Source organism: Lygodium microphyllum, chromosome 23 (assembly GCF_053477565.2).
Source record: "Lygodium microphyllum isolate KBCC chromosome 23, Lygodium_microphyllum_v1.1.10, whole genome shotgun sequence".
NCBI lineage: Eukaryota > Viridiplantae > Streptophyta > Polypodiopsida > Schizaeales > Lygodiaceae > Lygodium > Lygodium microphyllum.
This window is the reverse complement of record NC_141157.1, coordinates 28,105,452-28,126,727: the sequence shown is the minus strand read 5'-3', so window position 1 is coordinate 28,126,727 and position 21,276 is coordinate 28,105,452. Positions and strand designations below refer to the sequence as shown.

Genomic DNA, 21,276 nt, shown 5'->3' with positions numbered 1-21,276 from the left:
AACAGGAGCAATTGGACCAGATGACACATGGCACGCGCAACAGGAGTAGGTGACACGTGGCAGTCAGGTCAAACAGGCTGGTCGGACAGCACCGCTGTTAGTTGGCTATGCAGCCGACATAGTATTTTCCATCATTTCTTGTTGGCCCATTTATTGGCCCGGATCTCGGCAGTCTTCACAGTTGTGCTCCCAGATTTCAGACTGCAAACTGTGGAGACTGCCCTCAAGGCTAACAGAGATTGAGATATTCAAGGTGGAGACATACGTAGACATTCTCTCTGCACCCGTGTATATTTCTGCATCCTTATACAGCATTCTTCACTGTAGATTTTCTGTGTTTCACTGTCTCTTTCTCTCTCTCTCTCTTCACTCTTTGTCTTGGTCATTCGCTTCCGCATTGCTTCACTCTACAACAAATGAATCTACTTCATAGCCAATAGGCCACAACTTTGAGGACAAATAGGAAACCGTTCTTGTGACCCGTTTCCATCTTTCAAACCCAAAACCGATGTTTACACGCCCTGAAAACACATGTATATTCTACATAGGATGTTGAATGCCTTGGAAATCTTCAATTTAAGATGGAAATGAGGATATCCAAGTCTTTTTTATCACCAAAGTGCCCAAGTACAGATATAGTGCCGATAAACTTCTCTGAAGGAATATTGCCAGGGTGGTGCTTCCATGAAAGGGAGATTCTCATCTTATCTCTCCCCATTTTGATTCAATGTTTATGTTACAAAAGGAGGAGTTGGTTACATGACACCTTTTCAAACACAGCAGTGACAAACTCACAAAACTAGAAAGATGCATGCGTCTTCTGAGAACGAAATCTTGTAATATTACCCAAAAAATCAACCACTGTACAACGTAAGTCACAGTTGAGACAATAATAATTTTATAGAATTGGCATCCCTATTTTTACACACGGCTTGTATAGTGTATATTGTGCATGTACAAATTGACAATAACCCCCTTTCTATGCTGTATAGCACAAGTTTGATCCTCCAATAGTGTACATACCAATAATGCCAGTATGTGAAACTGCCATCATTGTAGCTAACACCCCGCAATACCATATAAGCATGCCAAGGATGATACATTACTCATTCTCATCTCAACTGTGCCAGTTCAGCTATCTACCCAACAAGTTCATGGCCGCCTTATGTTGAGGCATCCACCACTAATGATTTGAAGCTATGCCTGCACTAAAACTGATGGAGAGAAAATAGTAAATGCATAGAGAGCAGCAGTGGTTCCACATGTCATAATGAGTGTTAGGACCCACATAAGTAAAAAGGCAGCCAGTATTTGCCAATTAACATTCTGCAACCATAAAAGGAGAGATCAGTAAGAACACAGCTGACTTTACAATTTCTGAAGTTTAGACTTAGTACAAAGTGGCCAATCAGCACATACCTTTACATTGTCGGCAATTGAGACACCTAAAATGGCTCCAATAAGTATATGTGTTGTCGACACAGGAAATCCGGATCTAGAAGCCATGACTACAGTACCCACAGTGCAAATTTGGACACTGAAAGCCCTCGAAGGACTAAGAAAAGTGATGTGGCCTCCAAGACAGCGTAACACTTTCCATCCACATACAGCATAACCAATACTTACACCTAATCCACCTAGAGCAGAGACCCAGGTCTGCAACCACAAGCATCTATAAGAAGCTAAATAGATGTATACAGCAAAGCATGCCTTGAGAGGAGACAAAAAGTGCTGAATAACTGCGTGAAGGCATACACTAAGTTCCCATCTTGACACCAAATATCCTGTTGATTGTTGATGATTATGCCATGCGAAAAGATTTAGGATGCCTGCATATGGACCCATGATGGAAACCACGTCATTGGAACCATGAGCAAGCCTGTAACAAACAGAACAAGATTCCATATTCAAAATCCATCCTCAACCTCTCAGGTACCTGAAATCTGCATATTTATGTAAAAGCTTGATATATGTAGCACGCTTACGCAGTGGCACATGCTAAAAGTACCACCAAGAAACTGAATAAGTCTTCAACTTTACACTCAAACTTTTCAGCCAGCGCATGATGTATGAGCGTCTTCCGATCATATTCAATATTCTGCAGTGTCATGTCAATGAAATTACTTACCAGAACAACTCTACACGAAGAATGGACACGTATACACAATAGCCACGATAAAACCCAACTTCCAAGTGTACATAGACTTGAAAGTTTACACACGTGCCACTTCAGTTGAGAGAAGAATGACCTCAGCCATATTGAAGATATTGGTGATTGCTCAATCAAGCAGTGGATCCTTTTCTATATTCAGGCCACAATAGAGAAAAATATACAATACAGAGGCTGCCTTGGTGAAAAGAAGCTACCGAAAAAGGCGGCCTTGAGACTCACACGATCAAAGGTAGCCTTCCTGAACTTCAAAAGAAGATTTGTAAATTTTTCCCTTGTAGTGACTTTTCTTCGATGTCTCAACCGTTTAAAGGAGAGATTATTTGAGGTGCCTGCTAGAAACTGCTTCAATGGCATGGTTGTTGAACCACAAACTGGACTGCATCTTATTGGTGCTGGAAGAGTTTGATCATCTGCTTCTTCTTCATCGCCTTCATATACTGTGTGGAGCACTTTCAATTCATTGAATTGCTTGATCAGAGCATCTGGTGTGAGTTCTTTCTGCTCAGAAGCACTTGTGGCTTCTGTTATCATATCTCGGGGAATTGATGCAGCTGTGTCCGATGCACCACAGATTCTCTTGCTTTCAGCACAACCAAAAAATACCCTACCTTTTCGGGCCAAAGGAACTATAATCAACTGAAGCAAAGAATCAAACGCTGCCACTCAGAATCCCAATGCCATAATTTCTCATTAACTACAAGAATGGACTCAACCGAAGACATATAACATTTCATTAATCTTGGTTCCATCTTTATTCCAAAAGTCAACGGAGTAGAGTGATTTTCACCCTTACCAAAGCAAGTATTGCAGCAAATATAGCTGATGAGCTTGCAATCATGGCAGCTCTCCCTAGATTCATATTTAGTAGCTCTGTCCCAGGAGCACCCTGTGGCACAAGCTTGCAAGTTGCACATGTAAGGTACAGTCATATCATATTGCTTATTATTTTCATCATCCACTTTCAAAATGTATGATCAAAAGATGTAATAAAGAAAAAAAAAAGGCAATGAGTCTTAACAGATATAGATGTCGAACAGTACATAAAGTTAAGAATGCTCCAAAGAAGTACGTTTACCCTGTAAATAATGAAGAAACTAAGAACCAAGACTGTAGTTCCATATAAAAGCGGCAATGCCTTCAATGTCCGCTCTTCTGCCGCATCTGATCTCAGGAGCATGAACTTGATAGCTCCAAAAATTGCAATAGCAGCTATGAGAGCAAACAATGGAGCTACAATCCATGAGAGGATGATGGATGTAACACCCCCAATCTGGAAAACTGAACCTGGATCATGCTACAAGACAGGATGACTGTCATTTCATATACGTAACCCATTTCTTAAATCCACACACAAACAATTGAAGTTTCCTAAAGATCTCAAATGAAGAGAGATTTTAATACCCTTATCACTTGTACTGCAGATTTTGCAACTGAAACATTGTTTACATAGGTTGGAAAAGAGGCTAAAATGAAATCAAAATGGCCTACCTAGGCCCATGCTTGCTCTTGTAAGCCAAAACAACACAGGGCAATGATGTAGGCTACAAATAGTGAGACCTTCCAATAAACAGCCATTGTTGATAATGATGGTGAACCAAAGGGCAGGAATAGTAAACTGCCCCTATGAGTGCCCACATTGTACCCGACATATATCCAAAAGGCACAAAAAGCAATCTGCCCAGCAAGTCTCAGCAGTATGAAAACCTCCATAAAATAGTCAACAGACTATCATCAAGCTCCACACAGTAAACCCCAGGGTTTCATAACCTTCCCGCATGATGACAAGGCCGGTACAGGACTGCTAAATTTTATTGGCCCCTCTTTTCACTTTCATGGACTGACAAACTTTCCGGAATTACTTAACCGATTTTTATCTGGCCCAAACTTGCCCCAACAATCTAAGAGCCAACCTCAAACATGGCTACTTCAAAGGAGACCCAAAACCTAGGGTGACCACAAGCATGGATCTTGAGGACGCCCAAATAGCAGCTGCCAATATGCAAAAGAACCCACCATGCTCAAGGATATACAATCAGCCATGATCACTTAGAAAGGAAGAAGTAAAACACTATAGTAAATCTTAAGTTTGAAAACACTAGTTACAATCAGCCATGATCACTTAGAGAGGAAGAAGCAAAACACTAATAGTGAATCTTAAGTTTGAAAACACTAGTTACAACAAAACAGTAATGATTCAGCAAACTAAGTATTCACAAAGAATGCTCCTGCTCAATAAGCAGACACATATTGGCCCCAACCTTGGCACCCATTTCGAGTATTTCTTTAGATTACTGAGAGATTGCCCAAATCAGATACAATTCCTGATTTTTCAACAGTTGCTTGCAATGTGCCTATTCTACAGATGTTCAATGACTCTAGTACCTTCATTTTTGACTCGACCCAACTCTAGATCTTCCAATCAGCACTTTAAGCTCCAAATGCAGAGGGCAAACTCTCCCAAAGTTATCCAACTCAATCCTCTTGAACCAATTCATTGCTTCTCTCACAGGTACTCGTTTCTCATGACACAACTATCCCAAAAATACTTTCTTCACTACAAAAGCAGCCAGAATGTGTTCAAATGCTGAAATCTCAGAGAAAAGGTGTAGATCTCAGCTCTAGGAGCTGGAAAAGCCAGTGCTAGAGAGAAAGAGAGGGAAAACAGCAGCAAAACCTGCTGGTTATGGCACTCAAAGGTTACCAAGCTGATCCCCCATGCATATTTGACTGATCTGCTGGCTGCTGCCCTGACTGACACACCTGCTGCACCATCAACCTTCATGGCTCAGGCTGTCCAAGACTGCAGTTGAACTGAGTTTACAGCCAAGAATAAACTCGTGTGTGGGGGGAGGGGGGCGCTGAAAATGGCAATGATCGACTTGACAAATTCATCCAAGATAAGAAAACCCCATGAGCTGCATTTAATGTCTTGGGCTGCCTTTACATTCCCCAAACTTTAATAAATAAAAATCCTGCTGGCTTCAGAAACTGCATCTTCAGCCAAATATTCATACAACTTAAAGTTGCAAAAGTTGCATTTTGAACTGCAGCTGTCATGGAGGGAAAGATGATCATGACTTGGGAGCAGTTCAATCATCATCCACTTTTGGGCCCCGCATTATGAGGATTAACGTGGCAGCATAGTTACCACAATTTCCAGTGGTTTAATTTGGCTTGATATCATCCACTCTTCAAGGTTACTCCACAAAAAGGATGAGGAAGGTTATGAAAAGTTTCCACCAGTTAGGAAACAAAGTCCTCTCCATGACAAAGGAGTAGAGGTTTAATGGTTGTACAAACCACCAAGATTGTGGTTCTTTACCCCCCCATTTAAGCGCAAGTCCCTAGATTCCTTATTCGTGAAGGAAGGTTAAAGATTAAAACAGGGATTTGCAGTACATCCAATAGAACCAGGCAGACTGTCAAATAAAAGTGATTTTTATTCTACTGAAAACATGGGTAGACATAGAGCCTTAATAGAAGCCACTTCATTTCAGAAGGTTAAATTCTCAAGTAAAAGATTGCATAGGTGATTCGCATTTTTAACTTCTTGAGATATTATTGGGGTTCTGCAACTTAAAACAATGATGGAGGTTGTGACGGCATTGTATTGTTAACAGAGTACATCTCTTGGGTGTCAGAGTCTATATTTGGTGTGCATTTCTGTTTTATGATAGTCATTGCCTGCTTATAGCTGGCTGACTGGTCATTATTTTTGGCATTCTTTCTACCTATTTATTGGCGGTTCCTCCTCCTCAGTCATTCAGTCGTCATCATATGATTCTGTCAGCATGATTGCTTCTAGGTGGGGAGAGAGAGACTGGTGCACACTGCTGGTGACTCACTGCCCATTCCATTGTACTGTTTTTGACCTTAGTTTATGGATTCCATTGCTTGAGCTTGTTCTTGCTGTTCTCTTTTATATTCATTGTGTTCATTGCAGTCTGTCAGTAATATCTCTTCGCTTCTGTTAAACCGCACTATTCTGAAATGGTATCAGCCTGTTCCTCTTGGTTCTGGTGCTGCCTGCTGTTCTCAACTGCCACAACAGCTTGTGTTTCCTGCTAATCTCATTGGGCAGGTCCAGGCGGCCGTGCAGAGTGTTGGGTGGAAGTTCTCAGTCCCAAGCAACCTGGTTTCTGCATGCGTTTTCGCTGCTTATCCCTGTGTTTTGCTGTTTCAGCCTGCATTTTGATCAATTGCTTCCGCTTTTGTCTGTTCAACTGATGATTTGCTGTCTTCCAATCGGCTTTCCTTTTTTTTAAAAAAATAAATGCTTGCTCTTCTTCTATCATCTTCAGCCCATTTTTAGCCAAAAACTGCACTTTCAGCCTGATCTAGACATACTGAGAGGACAGATCATACATCTCGATTGTCCTGCTTCTGTCAATATACTCTCTTCACTTCTCTTCCTCATTGTGTTTTGAACTGTATTGCTTGACCTAGTCAAACTGGTGCTATTGGGCTGTCTTTGCAAGAGCCTCTCTCTCTCTCTCAAAACCCTTGCCTTTTTTCATCTTCTCTACACCTCACCTAAAATGGCACCTCCATGTTGCTCTACTGATGACAAGCTTAAGGGACCTGACTATCTTACTTAAAGTGTTGTTATAAAAGCTTGGTTTGTGCAAAAGTGCCCGTAATATGTCATTTTAGGAGCCATCTTACGTCTCCGGATGCCCTCTCCTATTCCAAATGATTGGGATGAGGACAACTATGAGGAAGTTGTTCTTACTTATAGGATACAAATGATCCCCATGCATACTCTACTGTTCTTCGATGCATCTCTAAAGTTCATCCAACAGTTACCTCTTATAGGACATCTTCAAAAGTGTGGGAGAAGTTATAGCTTATGTACAAGGATCCATCGACCACGCGAGTTGTGGCTCTCTATGGTCAACTTCAAACTATCACATTCAAGGCGACTAATACGATTCAATCATTCCTTCTTGAAGTGATGACTCAAATATAGGATCAGCTTTGACATAGGCAATCTGCCCTTCCAGAAGCATATCTTGTGGGAACTATCCTCTACAAGCTCCCTCCCAAGTTTGATGGTGTGGCTAACACCTTACGAGCTCAAACATCAACAAACTATTAGCTTTAATTATATGATCTCTTTGATGCTTGTGCACGAGGGTTCTTTGCATTTACACGGGAGGTTACCGTCTCACTGTGGCAGTAAGCAAGATGCATTCAGATTTTACAACTTTAGACAAGGGTGACAAGCAAAAGAAGAAAGCTCAATGTTACCATTGTCGCAAGAAGGGCCATCTCTGAAAGGATTGCAAGGAACAAGCTAAACAATGGAAGGAGAAGGAGAAAAAGAGGAAGGGTACGAACTCCTCTGATGAGTCACCATCGTCTTCAGATTCAAATTTCAATTTAGGCCATCCAGCAAAGGCAAAGGCCAAGGCTACGAAGGCCTCCACATGGCATGGGCAGAATAGGGCCTTGGAACACCAAAACACTGTTCCCTAATGGTCAAGGACGGGAGATGTGTTCCACTAGGATGGAACATTCCACATCAACCATTCCATAATGTTCCACGCTTGGAACGTTCCAAGCCTCCCATTCCATGTTGGGAACAACCATCACAAATGTTCCAAGTCAACCATTCCACAACATTCCAAACTTGGAACATTCCAAGCCTCCCCTTCCATGTTGGGAATAGCCATTCCAACTCCCTTTTTTTTGGGAGAGGGGAGAGGAGGAAGAGGGGGTGTTTTTTTGTGGGTAAAGTGTGATGTATGATGTATTATTTTTTATGTACTAGAGCCTAGTATGATGTATCTTTTTTATAGTGTATTGAGCACTCAAACATTGCTCAATACATTAGTCTGAACTCCATATTCATCTAATTTATGACTCATAAGTCGAGTCTTGACTCTCCACTTTATTTTGTATGTACTATTAGCCTTGCCACTTGGGACTTCACACTTTCATGATGATTTAATATGTTAGTCAGCCTTCAAATATTTATAAATTATGGCTCTTGAGTCTTTAAAGTTAAGCTTTTATCATTAGAGTTTTAACTTTTTTTGGTTGTGTGCACTATGTACTCAAGTCTTTTTTGCAGCATCAATTGGCCTTAAAATATCTAGAACCATTCATGCAATATGATGTTTAAAATGTGCTTTTAGAGTGTCTTTGAATACTTATCAAGTTGTTTAATGCAAAACTATTTTAAAAATCCCAAAGTTATCTAGTTTTTAATTTCCCATTCCCCTTGTTCCTAGAATGGGGGCCTCCCCATTCCAACCGTGTTCCCCATTCCCATTACTGTGTCCCATTCCCCGTTCCATGTGGCTATGGTTGGCATTCCTCACTCTCCAATGCCAAACAAGGAGTGTGAGAGGGTGGCGGTGGGGCATCTTGGCATTATCTATATGCAAGTGCAGTAGAACTGGATTGCGGCCTTGCACAACATTGACAAAATTTAGCGAGTTTTGAAATCTTGGAGATGGATTGACTTCCAGGTTCATGATGAGCTATTTTGCGACGGAGAGTAGTCTTTGCTCCTTGTCTGAGATCACATGAGGGGACACTTTTGTGGTCTGACCAAAGGTAGGGAATCCATGGTCATGACATGCTTTCCGTGAAGTTGGTTTGTGAGAGCATCAAGATTCATCTATTTCTACTTTCTGTGGTCACAGATTGCTGCGATTACCATCAACATCAATGTCTTTTCGAGGCAACTTGGTGGTGGCTTGATCACCCATTGCTTGGGTATCCATGGTCCTATCTCATTGTCATTCTTGTAAGTACTATGATGAGTCATATCCTTGTAATTTATTGTGACATTAATGTGACATTAAAGTGATATTGAATGTGACATTAAGGTCACAAGTATTGAATGTAACATTTAATGTGACATTAAGGTAAATCAAGGGGAACACGCACAAGGATGACCGTCCGGGCTCTTGGGCGCCCGAACGGGGTTAAGGGGAGCCTAGAAATGAAGAGAGTCCAAGAATAGTAGGACTCACCAAGGTTTGACGGCTGGCAATCGGATCACGATGGTCTGGCCAGCAACATACTAGGCAAGGCTGGGAGGTGAAAGGAAGGACTCGTGCTCACAGATTAGGACTGATTTCTTCTGGCTTCATCGTTTTGTTTTGGGTCATCGAATATTGGTATCAAAGCTAACAAGTTTAGTCATGTGGATTTGTGGAGCCCTTCAACGAAAAGGCAGTCGACGGATTTTCAGCAGTCCCGCTATCCATTCAGTCGACAAGTTCCATACGTCACACAGGAAATTTCAGTCGACGGGTTATACATCACGCAGGAAATTTCAGTCGACGGGTTTTCCTTCGTCGACCCGTCACGGATCCATGAAGTCGCTGGTCAAAGGTGCTGGGCGACACGTCACGTAAAGTTTGACATGACGTGTATCTATGTCACGTAACTTATCGAGGGGGCAGCTACCTTTTCACGGAACGCGGTAGGCTGAATCGTGGGCCACCGAATCCTGGTTCACGCCCGTCCGTGAACGCCCCTCCATGAACACACCAACGAAACACACATTCTTCTCTTTTTCGCAGGCTGAAGCTGAGGTTATTTTCTGATGCGTGTCTGATCAGTCAACTACGCGTTTGGAATTTTTCTTATCAGCCTCAACTGCATTTACATCACAAGTACAAGCTCAGCAGAGAGCAAGTTCAGGAAAGGGACATTGATGGCCTGCGTGATTATTAAAGAAGGGGGCTGAATACTAGTCGTTTCTGCAAAGAAGCTCCATTTCCTGCATAACCGACTTTGTTCGGGCGATAAAATTTGTTATTTACTCTTCGGGTTTATTTCCAAACCAGCAACAACTGTCTGCCATTAAAATCAGGGAAGTACTTTACTTTGTATGCAAATTTCTTATCTTTGCTTTCCAATCCCAGTGTATTAATGGCAGAAAAAGGGAAAGAGAGAGTAATGGAAGGTTCTAGTTCTGGGGACCACCCTATGGTAGATCCCCATGAACCAGAAATGCAAGAAGAACAGTGGGAAGAATTTTTTGCTACACGAGAGCAATTTGATGATCTTACTGCTAGTGTGCAAGCTCAGGGGGTTCAAATGAAATTTTTAACCCAAACACTCACTGAAATAAAATCTCAATTAACTTTATTGTTAGAAAGAGATAAAAATAAGATAGAAACCTCGGATGTCCCATCTTCATCGAAAGATTTAGATGTGACTATGCGAGATCCTAAGGAACCCCACCATAAATTGAGGGATAATCCAGTTCTAAAGGATATGAAACCCCCTCAGTTTCACGGGGAGGAAAAAGACAGAAATAAAGATACCATCTTTAATTTCCTCCAAAAATGGGAAGATTTACATAAACTTAAAAATACCCCACCACATCTCCAAGCACTGTAGGCTAGTTTAACTTTGGGGCCCAAAGCATATAAGTGGTGGCAAACTTAAAAGGAGGCAAATAAAATACCTGAAACTTGGGCTCAATTTGAATCTGTCTTTTTGAAATAATTCCTTCCTGAAAATGAAATGGAAAGAAATTGGGAAGATTGGGATTATGTCAGACAAAAGGGAAGACCCCTGCTGACATATCTGGAGGAATATCGTGAGATAATCCTCAAATTGGAAGGAATAGATGAATTTCAAAAAACAAGAGGATTCATTAGGGGACTAGATAAAGCCTGTAAAAAGGAAGTAAAAAGGAGTTCACCTAAGACGCTGGAAGAGGCAATTAAATTTGCATTAATTCATGAAGATAGTATGCATCCAGGTACACTCACAAGTCTCACTGATACGGAGCCCAAGTCTAAGGAATTGGAAACCTCAAAATTTGTGGACAAATTTAAAAGGAAAATGCCATTCTTTAAGGGTAAAAAATAACCTTTTGAAAAGAAACCATATGTAAGGCCAAAGTTAAGTCATGATGACTTTGATAAGGCCAAAAAAGAAAAGTTGTGTTTCAATTGCCTGTCCCCTAACCATGCTGCTTGGAATTGCCCTCAAAAGAAAAAGGGGAAAGACAAAGGAAAGGATAAGGACAAGGGCAAGGGAAAAGAAAAACAAATCCATGTAGTGCAGACCTTAGAATTAAAGGGGCATGAAAAGTACAAATCTTTAGAGGTCTTGCACATGGATGTACAGCAGAAGTGTTGTATGTCAACTTCTATGTGGCAGCCTACTTTTGGGCCACATGATTTACTTAGAGTACATGGATTGATAGCTGGAAAGAGGGTTAGAATCATGATTGATGACTCTGCCACACATAATTTTATAAATTATGCACTTGTCAAAAAATTGAAACTTCCCCAACAAAAGAGTGGGCATCAATATGTTGTTCGTATGATGCAAGGCCAAGACAATAAAATATGGGATACAATGGTATCCAATTTGGAAATTGAGATTCAAGGATATAAAGATAAACTTGATTTCCAAATTATGAACATGGAAAGAGCTGATATTGCTCTAGGGAGGGAGTGGCTATGGGGATTGGAACCATCCTTAAAACGTAGTTATCACCATAATACACTGGAATTTGAAAGGGATGGTAAGACTTTTGTCATTCAAGGTGAACATGAAGTATCTGATAATCCTTTGTTGTGTTCTACTGAAGTTTAGAAGCTGATAAAGAAGGAAGTCTGTGAAGTATATATGTTATGGTCTCTTCCTATACACAACACTTTTACTTTCTGTAATATAAAGCAACAATTTTCTTATGTTTGTGAGTTGAATGTTAATAATGAATTAAGTAGTTTGTTAGATGATTTTAAAGATGTGTTTCCTTCGGATTTACCAAGTGGCCTTCCACCTAATAGGGGTGATATAAATCACCCAATTGACATAAATAAGGATACACACCCTATTTCTAAACCACCGTATAGGTTAAGTGAAACACAGCATCAAGAAGTTCAAAGACAAATTAAGGATTACATGGATAAAGGGTTTATTCAACCCAGTAATTCACCTTGGGCTTCACCAATTTTATTGGTAAAGAAAAAAGATGATTCTATGCGACTTTGTGTTGACTATAGAGCACTTAACAAAATAACGGTGAAGAATAAATTTCCTATGCCCAGAATGGAAGATCTTTTTTATCAATTACAAGGGGCAAAATTCTTCACAAAGATAGATTTAAGATCATGTTATCACCAAGTAAGAATTAAGGCACAAGATGTTCCCAAGACAGCATTTCGTACTAGATACGGGCATTATGATTTTTCGGTGATACCTTTTGGCCTCACTAATGCACCAGCTACCTTTATGAAGCTGATGAATGGTGTTTTACGACCCTATCTAGGACATTTTGTAGTAGTCTTCTTGGATGATATCTTGATCTTTAGTAAATCAAGAGAAGAACATTTGGAACACTTACAATTAGTATTTCAACTGTTAAGAACACATTCCCTTTATGCGAAGAAAACTAAATGTGAATTCTTTGCACAAGAGGTCAAATATTTGGGGCATATTATCTCGAAAGAGGGAATCAACATGGATCCAGAAAAAGTAAGGGCAATTATTGAATGGCCACCTCCAAGGAACCTAGAAGAGCTGCAGATCTTCCTAGGTTTATCTGGATTTTATAGTAGATTCGTTCGAGATTATGCCAAAATAGCTGTTCCAATGACAGACCAACTTAAAGGGAAAGGAAAAAGTTTTAATTGGGGAACAGACCAAAATGAAAGTCTTCAAAAACTTAAGGTAGCTATTGCTACAGCTCCAGTATTATTAATAGTGGATCCCAATAAACCATTTGTGGTTGAAGCTGATGCCAGTGACAAGGCGATAGGCGTGGTCTTATTACAAGAAGGTCGACCAATTGCTTTTGAAAGCAAGAAATTAGACCGTGCAAAACAGAATTATTATGTTTATGAGAGGGAGTTGTATGCAATAGTACATGCAATGAAGAAATGGAGGCACTATTTGTATGGTGCCAAACTTTTGATTTTATCGGATCATGAAAGCATTAAGTGGCTTAATGATCAACCGGATTTACATGGGCGTAAAGCCAGATGGGCCGAACTCCTCCAAGAGTTCGACTATGAGATAAGATATAGAAAAGAAAAGTATAATATAGTAGCTGATGCACTCAACAGAATGCCCATCATTAATTAATTGAGTTTTACTCAGTTCACTTCCAACTTGCTTGAATCCTTAAAAGGGAAATGCTAGATTGATCCGGCATATTCCAACATATGGGAAGCAATAAAAAATGGGGATCCAAATGAAAGTGCTTCTACTGAGGAAGGAATATCTGAGGATGTTCAACAAGGAAATGGAGCATCAAGGGTTGCTCAAACTCGATTCAAGTGGAAGAATTTTACCATTGATAATGGTTATTTACTCTACAAGGGTAGGGTATGTGCCCCGAAAGATACAGAAATAAGGCGCCAGATACTCTTTGAGTGTCATGATACCCCTAGTGCGGGATATCTAGGAGTTAATAAGACTTATAGTCTTATTAAAAGGCAGTTCTACTATTGGCCTGGAATGAATAAGGACGTTCTTGACTATGTGGTCAAATGTAATAAATGCCAGGTTAATAAAGCTGAAAGATTGAAAATGGGAGGACTTCTCCATCCACTAGAGATTCCTTCGGGAAAATGGGAGAGTATCTCCATGGACTTTATTGTTGCTTTACCCAGAACACAGAGGGGGCACGACTCTGTGTGGGTGATTGTGGATAGGTTAACCAAAATGGCTAGGTTCATTCCAACTTCAATTGATGTTAAAATACCAGAATTGGCTAGATTGTTCGTAGAGAACATATACCGATTGTATGGCCTTCCCGCAAATATAGTTTCTGATCGGGACAGAAAATTTGATAGCCAATTTTGGCGTGCGGTATTTAGGAAATTGGATACTAAACTTAGCATGAGTATGGCAGATCATCCGCAAACAGATGGGCAAACTAAAAGGGTTAACCAAATTCTTGAAGATATGCTTAGGGCATATGTAAGTAAAAGGCAAACTAATTGGGAAGAGTATCTTCCGATCACCGAAGAGACATCTCCTTTGAAGAAGGAGAATTGGTCTATCTTAAGGTGCCTGAACAAACTAAAACTATGAAAAAGGGACAATGTCCAAAGCTTTCACCAAGGTATTGTGGTCCTTTCATAATACTTAAAAAGGTGGGAGAATTGGCTTACAAGCTCCAGCTACCTGCTGGTAGTAAATTACATCCAGTTTTTCATGTAAGTAAATTAAGAAAGAAGCTGGGTGATTTGGATAATCTAATCTTAAATGATGATATCGAGGAGCTATTCAATGACCAATCTAATCCACATGAACCAGAAAGAATATTAAATGTTCGTAATAGACAAACGAGGAATACTATTTATCAAGAATGTTTGGTTAAGTGAAAAGATTGTTCAGAAGAAAGCTCAACATGGGAGCGAGTAAGTACTTTAAAGAAAAGGTTTCCCGATTTACAATTAGACCTTCCAAGTATCGTTTTCGAGGACGAAACCGATTCTTAAGGGGAAGGAAATGTGACATTAAAGTGATATTTAATGTGACATTAAGGTCACAAGTATTGAATGTGACATTTAATGTGACATTAAGGTAAATCAAGGGGAACACGCACGAGGATGACCGTCCGGGCTCTTGGGCGCCCGAACAGGGTTAAGGGGAGCCTAGAAATGAAGAGAGTCCACGAATAGTAGGACTCACCAAGGTTTGACGGCTGGCAATCGGATCACGATGGTCTGGCCAGCAACATACTAGGCAAGGCTGGGAGGTGAAAGGAAGGACTCGTGCTCACAGATTAGGACTGATTTCTTCTGGCTTCATCATTTTGTTTTGGGTCATCGGACATTTATCATTACTAATCACCCAAGATTTGAGAGAGGATTTCAGTAAAATACTTCTCTTGGGTGTCAAAGTCTATGTTTAGTGTGCATTTTTGTTTATGCTAGAGACATGTATGGCTGGCTGACTGGTATTTGCGCATCTGCTTGTAGCTGGCCAACTGGTCTTCATTTTTGGCATTCTTACCGCCAATTTATTGGTTGTTCCTCCTCAATTATTCAATTGTCATCATGCAATTCTATCAGCACAATTGCTTCCAGGTGGAAAGAGGAAGAGAAGTGCACATTGCCAATGATTCACTACCTATTCCATTGTACTATTCTTGAGCCTTGGTATATGGATTCAATTTCCCGAGTCTATTCTCTTTGAGTTATTGTGTTCTTGCTGTTCTCTTTTATATTCTGTGTTCATTGCAGTCTATATGAGTAATGTCTCTTTGCTTCCATTGCTTCTGACTTATACCAGCTCCAAGTTTACAGTTATTCCCACCAGTGATTTGGAAAAAGAGATTCAAAGATAGGGTCGATGCACAGAAAAGAGGTCCATAATCTATGCAGGAGAGTCCAGTCTCTATTTGTAGAGCACACCAATGGCACACAATTCATGGTTAAAAGTGTCAAATGGTAGAAGAGGCATTTGCAGCAAAGATGGAAAGCCAAACTGCCCCTCACAAGGAGATTGTTTCACTGGAAATGTTCTGCTAGTATGATTTGGATTCCAGGAGGCCAGGTTTTGGAAGCCCTAAGATATAACTTCTGGGATACATCTTGACAATTCAGCATGTTTTTTGCACCACGGACCTAATCATGAGTTCTTAATTGTAGTGTACATGCTTCAGATACACTTTTGTGGTACCAAACTTAGAAAGTTGTTTTGGCTGTTCGGAAGACAAGACAAGAGATTTGAGCAACATAAATCATTCCTAGGCTGACATGGTAGATAAATGGCCCTACATTGGATATGTGGCATGCAGACTCTTTGCAACAGTTGAGGCATTGGCACTGAATAGTTTTGAGTTGTGTGGAACTTCTATGGTGACCAGAGACTGAAGAGCAAAAAGTTAATCAACTGCTGGTCAGGACAGTCCTAATCATTGAGTCCGACAGAGACCACAGATAGCAGTGATAATGTATCAGTCCAATGCTTTCTCCTGCTTTATTAGTGTGTATGGAATGTTGGAACCATGGGTCATTGGTACAATTACAACATTTAAATTGCATAGGCTACTAGATCGTTTTCACATTTCATGGGAGTTAATGGAATTGTCATTACAAACATTCTACTAACCACTACTACTGACTTCTAAACTCATCTTAACAAACAAAAGTTAGTACATCAAGATGAGTCATTGAATCACAACCCACCTTCACCCAATATATAGAGTTGAAACCATGAGATGTGAGTGCCACTCCCATCATTGCTGCTTCAATAGACAATAAGGAGGTCACAGGCATCTCCATAAAAGTTGCTACAGCAAGCCATAGAGCTGCATAAGAGGGAGAAAAATGAAGCGCAAGTCATTTAACGAATAATATTGAAGGTGAAAGCTCAAAAGCATTGAAAATGACCCAACAGACGTCTTGATTAAAAGGCACATTCCTACATACTTGCTGCAATCATGGCCACCATGAAGCCCCACATCAGAAGATCGACACCTGGCTTTTCTTTAAGTATCTGGAAAAAGATAAAAAAACAATAGCCCCTGCCTCCTGAGATGTCTCATCCAAAAAAACCCAGATTGCAACTGCTTTGAAATTTACAGCTGTTGGATGCTAGGATACGACCCAAGCAAAACCTAATTGTGTGTTATCTCTGCTTGATTGAGTCATAACAATAAAAGAAGTCTTTAATGCATGGGTAAAACGGATGGCTCTCACAATCCTCATACACAACACGTAGATGCTCTTTAACAAGAACTTGAAATTTTGAAAACCTGTAGATGGTTTTCATATATGACATGTAGATGGTCTTTAATAAGAAGCATGTGATCAATTACTCACACATTCTTCTAATCCGACAATCTTGTGACCTCCGAGAAGAACAGCCCCAACAAACTCCATTAGTAATGCCAACAGCATCGATTGCCTTAGAGTCAGCACCGCAGACCCAACCGCCATGCTGAACTGCAAGCAAAGCAAAGTGCTAAGGAATACTTTAATCCACCTTTGCAAACTGCAGATGGAATGAGCAAGTGCTGTCTTACTGCAGAAGGGACATCATTTGCTCCTGCCGCCATTGCGAGTGCAAAAGAAACAAAGCCCCCTGCTATGGGGATCCATCCATAGGTAGAATTCCAAGGTCTTGCTGCTGGTGGTGAGAATTCGGCCATCAGTGGAGTTGTTAATGCTCCCTCTTGAGAAGCATCCGACTGCTCATGCTGCGACACTCGTTTGCAGAGGCAACATTCCGTAACAAAGTACTAATGGTATCAAACCAGGTTGATCACAAATCACAGAGGCATTGGAGATGATTGATGAGGAGAACCTTGATGCCAGAGATGGTGTCTGGCTGATAAGCAGAAAAGCTTGAAATTGCAGCAGGGCGCAAAACTGATGGTATACTCTGAAAACTAAAAAGCACACAGCGCATTCAATTCGTTTCTCTGGAGGTCAGTTAAATGGGAGAAGCTGGAAGGACACTGAAACTCTCTCTCTCTCTCTCTCTTCTTCTTCTTCTTCTCTCGCGAGTCGCTGCCCACCCGCCCTTGAGTCAAGCATGACTTATCGTTGAAAACCCTCTCTCTCTCTCTCTCTCTCTCTAGCATGACTTTGCAAACAACTTGACTCGTGCACGGAATTTTCTAAAAAATAATGCGGTAGATGTCTCTCGTAAAGGTATTATATATATTACATCAAAAGTATGTGATAATCACAAAAATATGTTAGTGAACTCGGGTTAGAGCTGTGCCACACCTAAGTATGTGGACTTAGGCGAGAAAAAACAAGAGCGAAAGCCACCCCCACTTTCACTAGGCTAGGATCGCACTTGCATTAACCCAAATTATTTTTATGCATCGTCATGTTGACATTATAGAATAAGGTATCCACTATCACTTGGAAGCAAAGTGTCTGGTCGGGCACGAAGTGTCCCTTGGGTAATTCACCATAGAAATACCTTATTTCCATCTCTAAAGCATGCTTAAAAGGAAGAACTTGAGATAAGCATGAGGGTTGATTTAAGATACACACCAAATAAATGTGAAAGTAACATATACTTTTCCTCTTTTTAGCCTCTTGACAACTCTATTGTATGAGCATAGTTTACCATCTATAAGTGTGATGTAAGGGATAGCACAACATAAAACCATAGAAGAGGATATCCATTAGCAACTACCATTGTAATATGCAAAGTAGATTTTTTTTTTTGGAACTACTAATACTTTGTTGAATCATTGCCAATTGTCATGCTAATGGTTGTTGGTAGGGTAATAAATATGAGTGAATATGTTATCTCTTACTAGTATTAAGCAAAGTTGGGGGGGAAGGGGAAGGGGGGAGGAACACGTGTCAACTGCCAAGCCTCCTTGTGAATGCATTTCCAGCATCCACATGTCCACACTCCAAGCCTCCTCGTCGATTCTAGGCTCCATGAACTACGATTGTCTTCATAAAACGAAGTATAAAAAGAAGGATAGGGAAAACGTATAGACTCACACTATTCTTAGCCTTTTGTCGAACATCAAGTGTTGTATTTATTCGCATAAAACACCCGATGCAATATGAATACATAACATGCAAATATGAAAATATATACATAGGTTAAAACATAAACATATGAGAGTTTATTAACATGTGCATGCTTGCGTGCGTGCGTCTGTGTGTGTTATCCATATATCCATACATTTATACATACATATATTTACTTATAAAACATGTTTATATATATCATATTATAAAAATGTATTTTATAACATATATATTTAAAAAAGTTTATATGTATTTAACATTTTATAATATATATGTTTATATATATAATACATAGTTTTCTCTTTTCGTTAATAATTATACATATATAATATCAATATATACACATTTATAAATACTTATTTATAAGCGTACACATATACGCATCTCCCATAAGGCTAGGGCGGCACGACACAGAGCTCTCTCTCTCTCTCTCTCTCTCTCTCTCTCTCTCTCTCTCTCTCTCTCTCTCTCTCTCTCTCTCTCTCTGCATGCTATTAATAGTGTAGCCTATGTAATACATATGTATGACTATATGTGCAAGCATATGTCTATACATACATATATATTGTATGCATGTATATATGTATAGATAGAGAGATAGATAGAGAGAGAGAGAGAGAGAGAGAGAGAGGCTCAAGAAAAGCATGTTGTGTATACAAAGAATTGGCCTAGGCATAATGTAACTATATTTTATTTAGATTTGAGCCAAAAAAATGTAGAAAAATTTGTAATGTTGGTGGAAACCATCTTTTTAATGTGCTTTTAGAGTGGCACAAAATCAACATACAAATGGACAAAATAAACTATTTGGTATGTTAGTTTGATGTGGCAAATAAACTTTTTAACATGTTACTTTGATGTAGCCTTTGACATGTGTTGACCCTCAAATGTTGCATGACTTGCTTTTTATTTGGGTGAATAGTCTCTCTCTATGCATGCTAATGTCCCCCATGCTAGGATTGTCATTTACACCATTTCTTCCAATGAGAAAAAAGTAGTGATGTGATCATGTTGTCATCAAAGATTGAGGAAACTAAAGCTCTTTTAAACGTTGATTATGAAACCATGTGACAAAGACTAGACCACTTGCCAAAATTTTAGGGGATGCTCTAAAGGGCTCCATGTAGCATGGGTGTAGGCTAAGTTAGCACTTAGGCCATCAATTATGGTAGTCAAAGTAGTTCTAGGGCCAGTTACACACCACCAGTTTGTTGCCCACTCATTATCAAGACTCAAGGAATTGGGCGTTAACTATTTACACACCAAAACTATCATTCTTTATCAAAAGTAAATGTGTGGCATAATAGTTATGCCAATTGCCTTCCATGGTTGTGGCAAGAATTGCCCACTATTTTTTTAATGATAGGATGTTTGTGTTTATGTGAGTTGGGCATGGATTGTGTATCCTCCTTTATTTTTTAGGGCGGGCAAGGGGTTATGCTTTGGACTAACATTGATGCAAAGTACTCAAGAACCTAGGTATGGATGTGAAGCACTAGAGAATACTGATGCTTTGAAATATTGACATGAAGCATTGAGAGAGCATTAGTGAAACAACCATGGTGCAAAGCATTAGGAAAACACTAACACAAAGTGCCAAGGGAATTTAGGTGTGGAGCGCCTAGTGTTCATCTAAGGATCAAGTTAGTAAGAGGGTTAATCACCAAAGAAGAAAGTATTTTGGAAGTTCTAAAGAAAGCAAATACCTAAGACTTTTTAAAATTGAACCTAGTAACAATGTATTTAAAAACCATGTCACTCTAAGGGGAAAGGAAGCATTGAAGAACCAACATTCCTTGCAATGACATGCGGTTTGATTCCCTTATGTCTTCCTCCCCCACATATTAGATATTGTTATCTCCCATATCTCTCTTACCTTTTGTAACTCCCATATATCTCTCATCTTTTTTGTCTTAGATTTCTCTCTCAAATTCTCTCTTGCATCTCCATCTCCCCCCCTGTGTGCGCGCGCGCGCGTGTGTGTGTGTGTGCGCATGCGCGTGTGTGTGCGTGTGTGTGCGTGTGCGTACGTGCGTGTGTGTGCGTGTGTGCATGTGCATGCTAAGAAAAGCATGGCATGGGTGGTAGATCTGGACACAAATGAGTGGCAAGCATGGGCAAATAGGCAATGAATGTGAGCAAGTGGACACAAATGAGTGGCAAGCATGGGCAAATAGGCAATGAATGTGAGCAAGTGGGTAGCACATGGGTAGGTGATGAAGAGGCAAGTTGTGGCATACGATAAAAGGATGGCATGAGCTACGAGCTTCCCAACACCCAATACACACACACATACACACATAGAGGGGGACTAATATGAATGTCATAAAGAGTCCTAATAAATGTTCATGATTTATGGATTTGTGCCTCTCTGCAAGTGTGTGTATATGTGTGTACATGCATGCATATGTGTTTGGAGGGGGGGCTATAGCCAACATCAAGATACAACACTGCATATATGTGAATCGATCTTTAATTGGAGACCCATATTTTAATGCTTCTAATTTTTGAAATGGTGACAAAAATTGTAGTGAATAGGTTTTTTATATTGTACATGGAAGCAACTTTATATCATCAGAGACAAGGAGATAGATAAACCACAAATGTGCATACTTTGAGCATGCAAAGAGAAGAATAACAATGCATTGA

General features: G+C 40.0%; 1 protein-coding gene across 1 annotated transcript; it reads right to left on the bottom strand.

The window, feature by feature from the left end:
- Positions 1-818: 818 nt before the first annotated feature.
- LOC148015990 (uncharacterized) lies at positions 819-17,686 on the bottom strand. Its single transcript, XM_087663609.1, has 11 exons — positions 17,145-17,686; positions 16,942-17,064; positions 16,549-16,615; positions 16,306-16,427; positions 3,249-3,467; positions 2,967-3,059; positions 2,393-2,809; positions 1,986-2,098; positions 1,756-1,879; positions 1,420-1,656; positions 819-1,326 (listed from the first exon to the last, which is right to left on the bottom strand). Exons 1-11 carry the CDS (start codon positions 17,268-17,270, stop codon positions 1,198-1,200), a joined length of 1,770 nt encoding a protein of 589 aa, XP_087519735.1. The 5' UTR covers positions 17,271-17,686; the 3' UTR covers positions 819-1,197.
- Between the last annotated feature and the right edge of the window lie 3,590 nt (positions 17,687-21,276).

Coding starts and splice junctions, on each gene's coding strand:
- LOC148015990 (XM_087663609.1), bottom strand. CDS start 17,270: ATGGCCGAATTCTCACCACCAGCAGCAAGACCTTGGAATTCTACCTAT. Junction 17,065..17,144: donor CAAATGATGTCCCTTCTGCA/GTAAGACAGCAC, acceptor CTTTGCTTGCAG/TTCAGCATGGCGGTTGGGTC. Junction 16,428..16,548: donor GGTGGCCATGATTGCAGCAA/GTATGTAGGAAT, acceptor CCTCTTATGCAG/CTCTATGGCTTGCTGTAGCA.